General features: G+C 47.6%; 1 protein-coding gene across 1 annotated transcript; it reads left to right on the top strand.

The window, feature by feature from the left end:
- The first annotated feature begins 1,997 nt into the window (after nucleotides 1-1,997).
- AMIGO1 (adhesion molecule with Ig like domain 1) lies at nucleotides 1,998-11,670 on the top strand. The gene has a single exon (XM_089514848.1). It carries the CDS (start codon nucleotides 2,139-2,141, stop codon nucleotides 3,651-3,653), a length of 1,515 nt encoding a protein of 504 aa, XP_089370974.1. The 5' UTR covers nucleotides 1,998-2,138; the 3' UTR covers nucleotides 3,654-11,670.
- Nucleotides 11,671-12,494: the final 824 nt, after the last annotated feature.

The raw sequence follows: 12,494 nt of genomic DNA, 5'->3' as shown, positions 1-12,494 counted from the left end.
CCTCCTAGCTAGCAGGAAATGGGTATCTTCTGTCCCCTGCGCCTGTGGGCTCCATCTTGAGGCATACACACATTGTTGCCGTTGTTCTTCTGTGCCTTCAAGTTGTTTCTGACTCATGGGTCTTTATCACATTATGAAAATTGGAAGGTTAACCAAAGGTTAATCCGGGGTCATCCAAGGTATTTCACATACTTTTACAAAAGATTTTCAAATGACATCGCACACAAATGGAACACAATCCAAACACAACTGTGAGACATCCCAGGAATAGCAGAATTTGGAACAATATCAAATGTATAAATCCTTTTCCATTGTGAATTTGCATTCAATTTGTATTTGCATTAGTATGAAATGCATCTCCAGTTTGGCCCTGGGATCATGCTGGCCCTGGGATTCTGTCCTCCCTGCGCATGCTCAAACACGCTCATTCGAACTCAAGAAGCCAATGGCTATGTACTCATGTGATGAACTCATTTGCATTTGCACTGCTTTCTCTTTTGGATGGACGCTGTGTTCATCTGTGCGTGTGATCAGGTACTATGTCATTTCTTGCATTTTTTGGATTGCCCCCCTTCCTTCTTTTTTTGGGAGGGTGATCCATTCCTCCGTGTGAAAAAGTCCATAGAACTATCCATCCATGCTTCTTCGTCCTGCTCCAAAGGGAGGGCATTTTGGAACTCCTCCTGGGCAGAATGCAGAGAGATCTTGTAGCGCCTTTGAGACTCACCGAAAGAAAGAAGTTGGCAGGATGAGCTTTTGGAGACTGAAGTCTACTTCCTCAGATGTGTTTGGATGCCAATGCATCTGAGGAAGTAGACTTAACTCTCTGAAAGCTTATGCTGCCAACTTTGTTCTTTCAGTGAGTCTCAAAGGGGCCACAAGGTCTCTCTCTACAGATTAACATGGCTTTCCCTTTGAATCCTACCTTCCTGGGCAGAAGGCAATGAAATGTAGGGCTATGTCCAGGTAAAGGAGGACGCCTGGTCGCCCCTTGAGGGCAAGGCACCGCAAAACATAGGACACTCGAGGAAAAGGGAGGACATTCTCAAAATGAAAGCGTAAAAGACGAATCTGGATGTCAGTGTCTGCTTCTTCGTCCTCTTCCAAATGGAGGGCCTTTGGGGATCTCTCCTGGAGGGACTGAGGCTGCAAGGGAGTGGAGGGGGAAGGAGGGCTGCCTGGTGGCTCCTCCGTCGGGAAGGGGACAGGGGCAGCCAACCAAAATGGGGACTTTTCAGAGCCTTTGGTGTGATTTTGGGGATTGGTTTTAATGGTCATTTTGAGAGTTGAAATAGGTATTTGGTGAGATATTGGGGGGGCGGGGGGGATTTGGTGAGTTTTGGCCAAACGTTTGGGGAATTATCTTGGAGGCTTCTTGGCAACACTGCTCCCTGCTCTCCCTCGCCCTTCCTCCTAGTCCCCGTCCTCTGGGATGGAGAGCCAGCCTGCCTCCTCCTCCTCCTCCTCCTCCTCCTCCGGGAAAAGCCCTCGCAGGCAGCGTCGCCAGGGAGGAGCGCAAGGAGGCAGGCAGGCAAGGGCAAGGCAGCCCCGGCGGCAGCAGCAGCAGCAGCAGCAGCAGGGAAGCCCCAGCAGCCCGGCCTCGGCCCCCGCCGCCAGCCCAGCCTCTTCGGGGATGGACTGAGCCAAGGAAGGGAGGCAGGGAGGCAGGAGAGAAGAAAGGAGGGAAGGGAAGGGAAGAAGAGGGAAAAGAAAGGGAAAAGGGAAGGCAAAGGAAGGAGGGAGGAGGGAGAGAAAGAGGCCAGGCGAAGGGAGGGGGCGTCTGCTGGGCTGCTGCTGCCTGTCTTTCTTCGGGGGGGCCTGTCTTTGGCGCAATGCATCGCGGCGTGGCCTGTTCCTCGGGGGCCGGGCGGCCATGCTGAGCGGGAAGAGCGGCAGGAGGCCCTGCTGCTGCTGCGGAGGAGGAGGAGGAGGAGGAGGAGGGGGCCTTGGCTGCTGCTGCTGCCCTTCTTCTCCTTCCCCGGCGGAGGCGGAGGCGGAGGCGGAGGCGTGGGGAGGCGCGGGGCCGGGCCCCCGGTTCTCCGGCGGCGAGGAGGAGCCTGGCGCCGGGCGCCGCCGGGGGATGCCTCGGGCTCTTCTGGGAGGGCGCGGGCGGCGGTGAGCGGGATGCGAGGGGCGCCATGGGTCCGGCGGGGGCGCTGGGGCTGCTGCTGCTGGGGCTGCTGCTGCTGGCTCCGGGTCTGTCCGGGGGCTGCCCGAAGGAGTGCGTCTGCGCCAGCAACCTGCTGAGCTGCTCCAAGGCCTCGCTGAGGGCCTTCCCGTCGCCGCTGCCGCCCTACCTGGCCCTGCTGGACCTGAGCCACAACGAACTGGGCCGCCTGAGGTCGGACTGGGCCCCCTCCAGGCTGCCCCGGCTGCACTCGCTGCTGCTGAGCCACAACGGGCTCTCCTTCGTCTCCAGCGAGGCCTTCGGCAACGTGCCCCACCTGCGCTACCTGGACCTCTCCTCCAACGCCTTGACCGCCCTGGGAGAGAACCTCTTCAGCCGCCTGGCCGAGCTGGAGGTGCTGCTCCTCTACGGGAACCGCATCGCCACCATCGACCGCTCGGCCTTCGAGGAGATGGGCGCCCTGCGCAAGCTCTACCTGAGCCACAACCGCATCGCCCGCTTCCCCCTGGAGCTGGTCCGGAAGGGCGAGGCCCAGCTGCCCCAGCTGGCCCTGCTGGACCTCTCCGCCAACGAGATCAAGCACCTCTCCGCCGAGGAGCTGGGCCGGCTGCCCGCCTGGGTCAAGAACGGCCTCTACCTCCACGCCAACCCCCTGGCCTGCCACTGCGACCTCTACCACCTCTTCACCCACTGGCACAAGCGCCAGCTCAGCCCCGCCGTCGACTTCGAGGAGGAGCTGCGCTGCCTCCACTACAGGCAGAGGGTCCGCATCTCCCGCCTCAGCGACCCGGAGCTCATGAACTGCAGCGAGTTCAAGGAGCGGGCCCTGGAGGTCCACCGCGGGGAGAAGGTGATCATCAACTGCGACACCCGGCAGCGAGGGGTGACCGTCTGGGAGTGGCTGACCCCCCGGTACGAGCGCGTCCCCCAGGACCGGGAGAACGGCTCCATGACGGTGCTGGCCAACGGGAGCCTCCAGATCGCCAACATCAGCCTGGAGGACATGGGCCCCTACACCTGCTACGCGGTCAGCCAGGTCTTCAACGAGACCCTCTACGTCCACGTCACCGTCCACAACTACTCCTTGCACGGCGTCCCCGACACGCTCAACACGGCCTACACCACCCTCGTGGGCTGCATCCTCAGCGTCGTCCTGGTCCTCATCTACCTGTACCTGACGCCGTGCCGGTGCTGGTGCCGCAACGGCGAAAAGCAGACCGACCAACACGAGGACAGCATCAACTCCTCCGTCCTCAGCACCACCCCCAACCACAATGCCGATGGGGCCGGAGGCAAGGAAGGGTCAAACCGGCACACGGGTTCAAGCGGTGTGCAAGGCCAGAATGGCAAATGCAAGCCCAACAGCTCCCCTCAACAGGGCGTGAAAGGCGGGAGGAAAATGTCGGACCAGGACTCGGTTAGTTCGGTCTTCTCGGATACTCCCATTGTGGGAGGCTCGCAGAATGAAAGCGGGAGAGGAGGCAGTAGGGACAAAGGAGGGGCTGAGTTGGTGGGGCTGCTGTGAGGAGTAGGACAGTGGAGGGAAAAAGAATGGGAAAGGAGCCACATCCTTCAGGTTATACCTGGTCCTCTCCTCCATGCTAATATAGTACTACCGAATAGTGTTGCTGCTTTATTCTGCTGCTGCACAACCCAGTATTGAAAACCTAAAAGTCCCAATTTGCTCTCAAAGCACTGCCCTTATGGAGCCCTTTTCATTCTTTTTTTTTCTTTTTGTGGGGATGACTAAATGATTGTTAATCTCCCTTCCGTTGGGACCTTGCAGACGTTCCAGCAAGAGAAGTAGAGTGCAGGGTCAACAGGGCAGTGGATTTACTAGGTTTTCTCTATTAGGAAACTTCCCTCTCAAGCCTTGTGGCCGCAAAAGTGGTTGCATGCTGTCTCATCTGAAAGACTAATCATGTTAGTGTGGCATATGCTTTCCGTAGGTGGCAGTCTGCTTCGTCGGATGCATGAAGCGGGCCTGAAACCACGCACATTAAAATACGTTCATCCCCATAGTAGCTCCAGCCACAGCAGTAATCCTAATCAGCCATAGCACTATGGAGGGAAATGATCCCCTTCTAACTCCTTAGAGGTTTTTTTTAATTAAAAGAAGCACATTACACTTTTTTTAAAAAAAGCAAATGAAGGCTTCCATGCTACCCGACTTTTCAGGATACAATTCAAAGCATTTTCTTGCAAGTGGCCCAACCTGTTTTGGAAACCTAAGTCACCCTCAACAAGGATGAGGATAAGGGTGATGAAATAATTCAGACTTCAACAGTTTGGAAACTTAGCCATACGAAGGGGACAGTTATGCAGTCTCTCTTTGGCAGATAGCTTTGTAAGGAATTAAACCTAAAGATTTTAGCCTTCATGACATCAGATTACAAAAAGGAGCAACCTTTTTCCCTGCCTTGGTTGGACAAGAACCATGGCACAGCATGGTCAGATTCAGCTGTTTTCCTCGCTCACCTCTTTGCTTTGCAGGTTTATAGTAAGATTCCCCACTCCCCACTACATATTTCTAATATGTCAAGGGAAGAGCCAGGGTTGCAGCGCAGCAATTTATCCTTTCAGCAGTTTGGAGGCTTCAGAGACCAGGAAATAATGCAGCAGCCTCATCACCTTCAGTAAGTTCCTCTCATGAGCCTAACTGTTTTAGGAGACCAAGCGTTCTACAGACTCCCGCTGCTGGGGCAGGGAAGGGCGGCAAGGAAAGTTCCTGACTGATTCTGACTACAATGGAACTTCAGCGACAAAACGTAGGCAGCATTTCTGGCAGAAGAGACACCTTCCTGGAACGTGCTTGTTCTCGCTTCAAGCCTCGCTTAAGACCTGTGCCAGTGTGTTTGGCTCTTTTCTATTATCATTTGTTGTTTTGAATCCATTCCTTTTTAGCTTTATCTCTCCCTTTTGGGGGAGGAGGGGAGAAGCGGGTGTAGAAGGGAGGAAAGGGATGAGGGACTAGTTTTCAGGATGTCATGTTGCTTTGGTTCCTTTCCCTTTAATTCTGCAAGAGTTAAAGTCACAATGATTTGCACCTACTGGTTTCTTGTGGTCACCATGAACACCCCCCCCCCAGGCCATTCCCAAGCAAGTGCAGGAAGAAGGCCTTTACACAAGGCTTATCACTTGCCTCATCTCTCAAATCCTAACAGAGAAAGTGGAATTCCATCTTCTTGCCCAATGGTCCATTCAATATGGCTGGCCTTGAGAAGCCATGGAGCCACCCAAGAAGGGTGCTATCAAGGGAATCCCCCCACCATTACCTTTTACATTGCAAAGATTTCCATTTCATCTTGATTCTGACTGTTGTTGATCACAGCTGATGTTATCTCGTGTTTGCAGAGAAGAATGGGAGGCTAACAGGAGAGGCCAGAAGAAGCAGGACGTGTCAGAGGAGGTAGATAAGTGACACAATAAGCCATAGAATGTATTGCACAAAGCTGTGAATGGGTCCAAACCATTCCTGCTCCTAAAGAGCCAGAGCGCTGTGCTATATAGCCATAGGAACCCTGTTTACAGCCCTGGGGCTCTCTGTCGTCTCACCATTAGGGAACCGTTCAAGAACTGTGCAGAGCCCATAATGGACTATTAAGCTGCCTGTGACTAGCAAATCTCTTCAGCTGAATCAGCTAGCTTGTCATTGTGCTTGGTGTACTGTGGAGAAGGAGTCCTCAAAGAAGCATGCAGTCCAAGATAAAGATGTCTGCAAGCCACATGAGGGGGAGAAGGGAGAAGCTAAGGCTTTCTTATTCTTTTTAAGAAAGTGGGGTGAATGAAAACAATGTATTTATTTACTTATTTATATGTTACACTGCAAATGGTGAAAGCAGGGAGAATTTAGCAATAATGGATTGGAATGACTGACTGATTTTTGTATGCCTGTGGTTGAATGCAAAATCATGAGAGTTGCCATGTTCTAAACTCTCCTTCCATATCTTGCAGTAAACCTGTTTTCCAAAATCCTTTGGCATTAGGAACAAAATTAGAAAACTACTAAGGAAAAGTTTACAAGTTTTTTTAAATGAATGAAAAAAATAGGCCAACCAGAGCTGCTGATGTAGTACAAAGAAAACAAAACCAAATCCAGAAAATGTGTACTATAATATAGCATAGGCTATATGTTTACTCATTCATGCTAAAAAGTAAAACCAACTCACTTTGTTTTGAGGCTGATAATACTTCTCCAAATCTGGGGAGGAATAGGGCAGTGGGGAGAACTCTCTTTGCTACTTGTTGGCACCATTGCTACTTGAACTCTTTGCTTCTTTAGTAGCAAAGAGCCATGCTGCTACAGATCATAAAGGCAGCACAGATTGTGGTCCATAGCAGCAAGCCAAAGGAAGGAATTACCCTCTTCCAACCCCAGGCATTAAAATATGTGATTATGCGAGAAAGGTTTGCAGCCTGAAGGGGCACACTGCAGGCATCAGGCACAATATACTTGAAAGGAAACAAATCCATACCACAGCATTGCTATACCTCTGAACAGTAATCCTAGCATAGACATTTGTATTGGATGCATCATTCTGAATTCCCTCATGCTCACATGTATTTGCTGCACTTAAGGGTAGGACAAAAGAAGCTGCCTTATGCTAGGTCAGACTATTTACCCATCTGGCCAATTGTTATTTATTTTGACTGGCATCAAGTTCAGAGCCATAGATCTCCCACTAACTAGTGATACTGAGAATCTTATGCATACAAGCATGGGCTCGCAAACACGACCTCAGGTTATGATTCTGGTTTAACAGAACTGTGTTAACGGGTCACTAAACAGCCTAATGTTTCAAGTATGCACATGTGTGCAAGTATGAATTGGCGTGTGGGTGTCCATGCTTTATGTAGCCTCTGACATTGTGCTAAAGGAGCTTAATGCTTAGGCTGTGCTAGGACCGGAATAACATTTATAGAGGGCACAAAAGCACATGACCAGTAAAAGTAGTTCTAGATTAACAAACTGATTTAACAAATTCTGAAACTCTTTTAATTTCAGTTAGTGCCCAGGAAGTAAGGAAACCTTTTGTCCTTCAATTGCTTTTGGTCTGCCGCTTCCCTTAGTTCCACCCAGCATGTTAGTAGGAAGAGATTGTGGGACTTGTAGACCAGACTTTTGGATAGCCTAACCCTGTTATATCCTTTAAGAAACCAGACCAATCCTCTTTATGAGCATTTGACCTCTTGTTTTCCCACTGACACTGACTCATTTTTGAAGCAGAACGTAGGACTCAAGTGTTTCCATCTGATTTATCAGTATGCAAAGGGATCTTACAGCATCTTTGAGACTAATTGTGTGAAAAAAAGTTGTAGCATAAGCCTTTGTAGACTAGAGTCCAAAACACACTGCAGAAATAATCCAGTTTGAGACTGCTTTAACTGCCTTGGCTCAGTGCTATGGAATTCTGGGAATTGTAGTTTATTTGTGGCACCAGAGTGCTCTGACAGAAAAGGTTAAATTTCTCACAGAACAGCAGTTCCAAGAATTCCTAGCACTGAGCCAGGGCAGTTAAAGCGGCCTCAAACTGGATTATTTCTGCAATGTGTTTTTCTGCAGTGTGCTTACATGGGAAGTAGACCAATGTTAAGATGTTTTACTAGGAGGGGATAATGAGATTTATCTGAAGAGTCCAACACTTCCTTCTATCTGCCCCTGTACTTAATCCTGGTTTGGTGTACTTTCTCCACCCCTAACCATGAGGTGATCCTCAAGCAGTATTTCTACTTATGATACATTAAAGCACATTTAACATAGTACTCCCCAGATGCACATTTGTGGCAAAATTAGTTTTGAGCTTTCAGTTTCCTAGCTGCACCTATCATATGGTAACTGGGAAATGGTTTGAGACCAAAGTTTTACAGTGGAAGAGCCCCTATACCATTGCCTGATTACTCATCTCTTCTTGTGTTCTTTCTGTTCAGAAGGAAAGAAACTCTCCTTGCTCCTGTCCCATAGATAATTATGCCTCATCAATAATTACTAAGGCAATCTTTTAATTCTATCAAAACTCAGCCTCAGAAAAGAAGCCACCCCCACATGGGTTCCACCTGCTTTCCATGTGGTGCCAGAACAAATGAACCTTTCACTTCACAGCAAAGGCCTTGCTTGTGCTCCTTTACATGAGCAGGATCCCTGCTGAGAATCCCAATATGCTTTGACCCCCATTTTTTAGTTGCCAGGAAAGAGCTCTCATCCCCCCCCCCTTAACTGAGTTTTGCACTCATAGAAGCATATAATTAATGGGAGGTAAGAACAAGGATTATAGATAGAAATAGATCTCTTATGACTGGTTAGATCATACACTGGATCTGGACTTTGCTTTTTGTGTAACCATCACTACTGCTCAGTGTGAATTGAAAGTAATACTTGGATTACCTACCTAGTTTTCAGAAGACATTGTGTGAATGAGATGCCCCTAGATCCATGATATGTCATACACACCACAATCAAACAAATAAATAGTCTGTGTCCACTAAGTGTGACCTTCTAGCCTGCTCATTAATGATTGTAATCACTGAGGGCTTCTATAAGACTCACTAATATTAGGTCATTTTAAAAGGTTCATATATTTCAATCAAGATATGCAAGCTAGCATTATAGATTTTATCACTTATCACATCCTGTCCTGTCTGCTCAGCTTGCAAATTCTGCATGAGCCTCTTTAACATGGACTCAGTTGAAGCTACAGAGATGAGCACGCTGCACCTTCCCTGGTCAAAAGTACACCTGGCCTGCATGAGTCGGTCTGCCCTGAATCTGTTTGCAATGCTGATGAGGTCAAGTGTAGAGTGTCTTCTCAGTGAAGAGAAATTAGGCAGCTCCCACACCATTCATACTTGGAAAGCCGCACCGGTGAATGTGCTTCCCATTCCTGATGCTTAAGTCAATGCCTGTGCATGGCAAAAATGGAATGCAGCTGCAAGTATGGCTTAGGCAAGGAAATGAAGGACAGCCTGATCCTCAGGCAGAATTTGGAAGCAGATGGTTCCTTAGCAGATTACTGGAATCCCCCCAAAAAAACTCAAGGAAGGATGCAGATTAGGTTTGTGTATATGTACTTGTGGATGAAAGCAAAAGACAGGCGTTCTGTTCCCACTGTCCCCCCTGTGAATCCAATTAGCAAAGCAAAGATAGCTCTTGTAGCTCCAGAAAGAAAGGGCATGAGATGCTTATAGTCCAGCATGGCACCCCATCTCCCACTCCCCATTATGTGGTTTGCAGGTCAAGCAAAATATTACTCAAACCTACAAAGGGAACATATGTGCTTATGTATTTCAGGCAGAGACGATTGATCCCCAAAAGTATCTGGGCTGTATTTCTCTGTCAGGTAGTCTGTACTCTCCAGCATAGACATAAGTGAAAATAAAACATGGTTTATGCATATGCATTTGCGGGATCTGTCTGCTTCCCTTCTCCTGCACCCACCCAATGGTTCATCATGGATACTGGCCTTGGTCAGTAACCTTTCACTAGAGGCAAGTAAACATGGCCAATGTGGGCTGTTTCAGAATAAGCTGAATAAGATTCATAATACAGTGTGTCACTACAAGAAGGGAATAGATAAACTTGCTATGTTAAGGATTGTCACTTTGTTGTGGTCAATCAGATCCCCATCCTCCCCAATTAATTGTCAAACAACCAAGCACAGCTCCCAGAGTTGCTGAGCAGAGCAGAGTAACTAGACATTCATCCTGACATCACACCAAGGGGGACAACCTGAGGCACTCCAAAAGTGGTTGGACTGCTTCTCCCAGTGATTCTATGCAGCAAAGTCATGGTGAGAGTTGTGGTTCAGCAACATTTGGAGGACCATAACACTCTAAACTCTTAATGTTCTATAATAATTATTTTTATTTTCCACCTCTCCCTATGGCATGAGGTGAGATTACAACAGAGATAAAATACAATAAAATACCATAAAATGTTACAACTACTACCAAAAACCCTAACCCTCCCACTCTCAAATAGAAAAATCACAAGTAAAAGTTCTGGTCAAACCATAATTGACATGGAATGGACTATTAGGCAGAAGAAGTTATCCTTCAAGGGTAAAGAAGGGAAGGCCCGCCAGAAGAGATCCGTCTTGACTGTCTTCTTAAAGGCGTCCAATGTGGTAATAAGATGGATATCTTCCAGTAGGTCGTTCCACAATTTTGGGGCGGTGGAAAAGAAAGTCCTCTGGGAGGTTGTCACTAGAGACAGAAGCAGTTGATGTACCTCCTGTTCCCTTGTTTTCTTGGTCCACCCTCCTGCTCAGCCATCCAGCCTGCTTGCCATGGAACAAAGCTAGAGTCTGCCTTGCTACAAGACTGTCTTTTCCTCCTGGTTGTAAGTTTGGCATCCCTGTTGCATAACAGTGTTGCCACAGGGTAGTCTGCACTTTATTTCTAGGGTCATGGTAAATGTTTTCAAGTTTGCCACAAATACTACACAGCAGCCTCTTCTGGCAACACCCAACATTAAATACACTCTAGAAGAGCATTGTAGAACAATGCCAAATCATTTGCAGACTATATGATTCCCTTGTACCATGAAGTTACTAGTAAGTTCATACCATCTCTAGATATCAGTGTCATGGGAATTGGGAAGACCTCTGCTTTGGATCTATAACTATTCAAGGCAGTTGTTCCCAAATTTTGTTTACCAGATGTTGGATTTTCAGTTCCTAGAAGCCTCAGACAGCAAGCCCTGGTTTTCTGGAGTACAACGTTTGATAACCACTGACTTGGGATCAATGGTAGAGAGCTAGGAAGGCCATAAGGCAGCTCCTGTATCTTTGCATAGGGATACTGCATATTGTGCCTATCACACAAAGTCACTATATGTGTGCAGTGCTGACTGTGAGAAATCAGGAGCTATAAACTGTATCTGACAAAGGCTCTTTGCCTTGTAGCCAAAACTGAACTGTTGCAATTAACCATATCCTCATAAACTTGCTGCAACACCTATTGGGTTTTTGCCTGACACATTGATGTCATCCTTGTAAACCATCCAGATTTGTTAGCTTTTGGGCAGTGTATGGCATCTGGAAATTAACTGATTAAATCAACAATTAAGCCACAGAACCTTAAGCAAACAAAATATGGTAGTCTGAACCTAGACATACAGGGAATCTAGAAATGGGCGAAAGGCCATGTAAAATGGGTTTTGTGTTTTTTTTTTTGAAGCTTGGAATCCTGTAAAAGCAAAGGACCTGTGGAGTAAAACACACCAGATCTAAATGGAGAGCAATGCTCACCCACGGGGTAGATGCATTTACTTATGGTTGAAAGCATGTTTCATTGTAGGATGACTCTGTACGCCTGGGCTTTCCATTGCTAAGATATGAACAACCACTAATGAGCTCTGTCCAGGAAGAACAAGCATTTCCTTTTTCCACTTAGCTGACAGGAGAGATTGATCTGAAAAGACAGTAACTCCACTCAAGCATGCATGGCTGTAACTTGCCATAGGCTATGGAGTCTGAATACTATAAGGTAGTTCCTTCTGCAGACATTCATATTCAAGAAGACAGGGCCATGGCTGACAAGAATTTGTGTGCTTTAATAAACTAAGATAAGAATGTCGTTTGGAATCTACTCATGTTCTTAGAGCCTCTGGTCCCCTAAACATTTCTTTCTTTATTCCTTTCCTGACTGAGCTAGACAATTCCTTTCTGACCACTAGCTGCTCAAAATCTCAGAAATTGCCCAATATGGATCTATCAAAATATAAATAGATGTAAACTTGTTGTCTTCAGCATTTTGAGGCACACAACTCACCTTTAGCCATGAATGAATTTATAGTTAGAGTTAAAATAAGTAAAACTTAATTAAATTAAAACTTCATTGTTTTAACACATGTTAAGATGTTGATAGCACTTCCACAATCTGAGAACAGCCACTGAGAAGGCATTCTTCCCAAATTGCGTGTGATGGAGGTGGGACTAAGAAAACTTTCTTCCACAGAAAGGAAGAAAATTTGGCAGGCTGATACAGAGTGATATAGTCTTTCAGGCAGTGTGGACCCAAGCTATGTGTGTGTGTATATGTCTTCAAGTCGCCTGCCAACTTAAGGCAATGCCATGAATTTCACAGTATTTTCTCAGGCAAGGAATACTCTGGTGATTTTGCCAGTTCCTTCCTCTGAAACATAGGCCTGAGACAGATAGGCAAGAAGCGGCGTGCTGGTGCCAATTCTAGAGTTCGGGAGAGCACACCAATCGCATGCTCCCAAACCCTAGTCCCTATGGATGCCACCATCAGCCGCCATGATGACACAAGTGCGGCACCGCATCCATACATTGGGGCGCCGTGGTTGCATCATTGATGTGCCACAGTGCTCTAATGGTGCATTGATTTCAGCGCCCGTGTGCACCAA

The sequence above is a fragment of the Sceloporus occidentalis genome, unplaced genomic scaffold, assembly GCF_023333645.1.
Source record: "Sceloporus occidentalis isolate IW3139 unplaced genomic scaffold, rSceOcc1.0.p SCAF_3, whole genome shotgun sequence".
Classification (NCBI taxonomy): domain Eukaryota; kingdom Metazoa; phylum Chordata; class Lepidosauria; order Squamata; family Phrynosomatidae; genus Sceloporus; species Sceloporus occidentalis.
The sequence above is the reverse complement of the archived record's forward strand: the minus strand, read 5'-3'. Positions and strand labels throughout refer to the sequence as shown.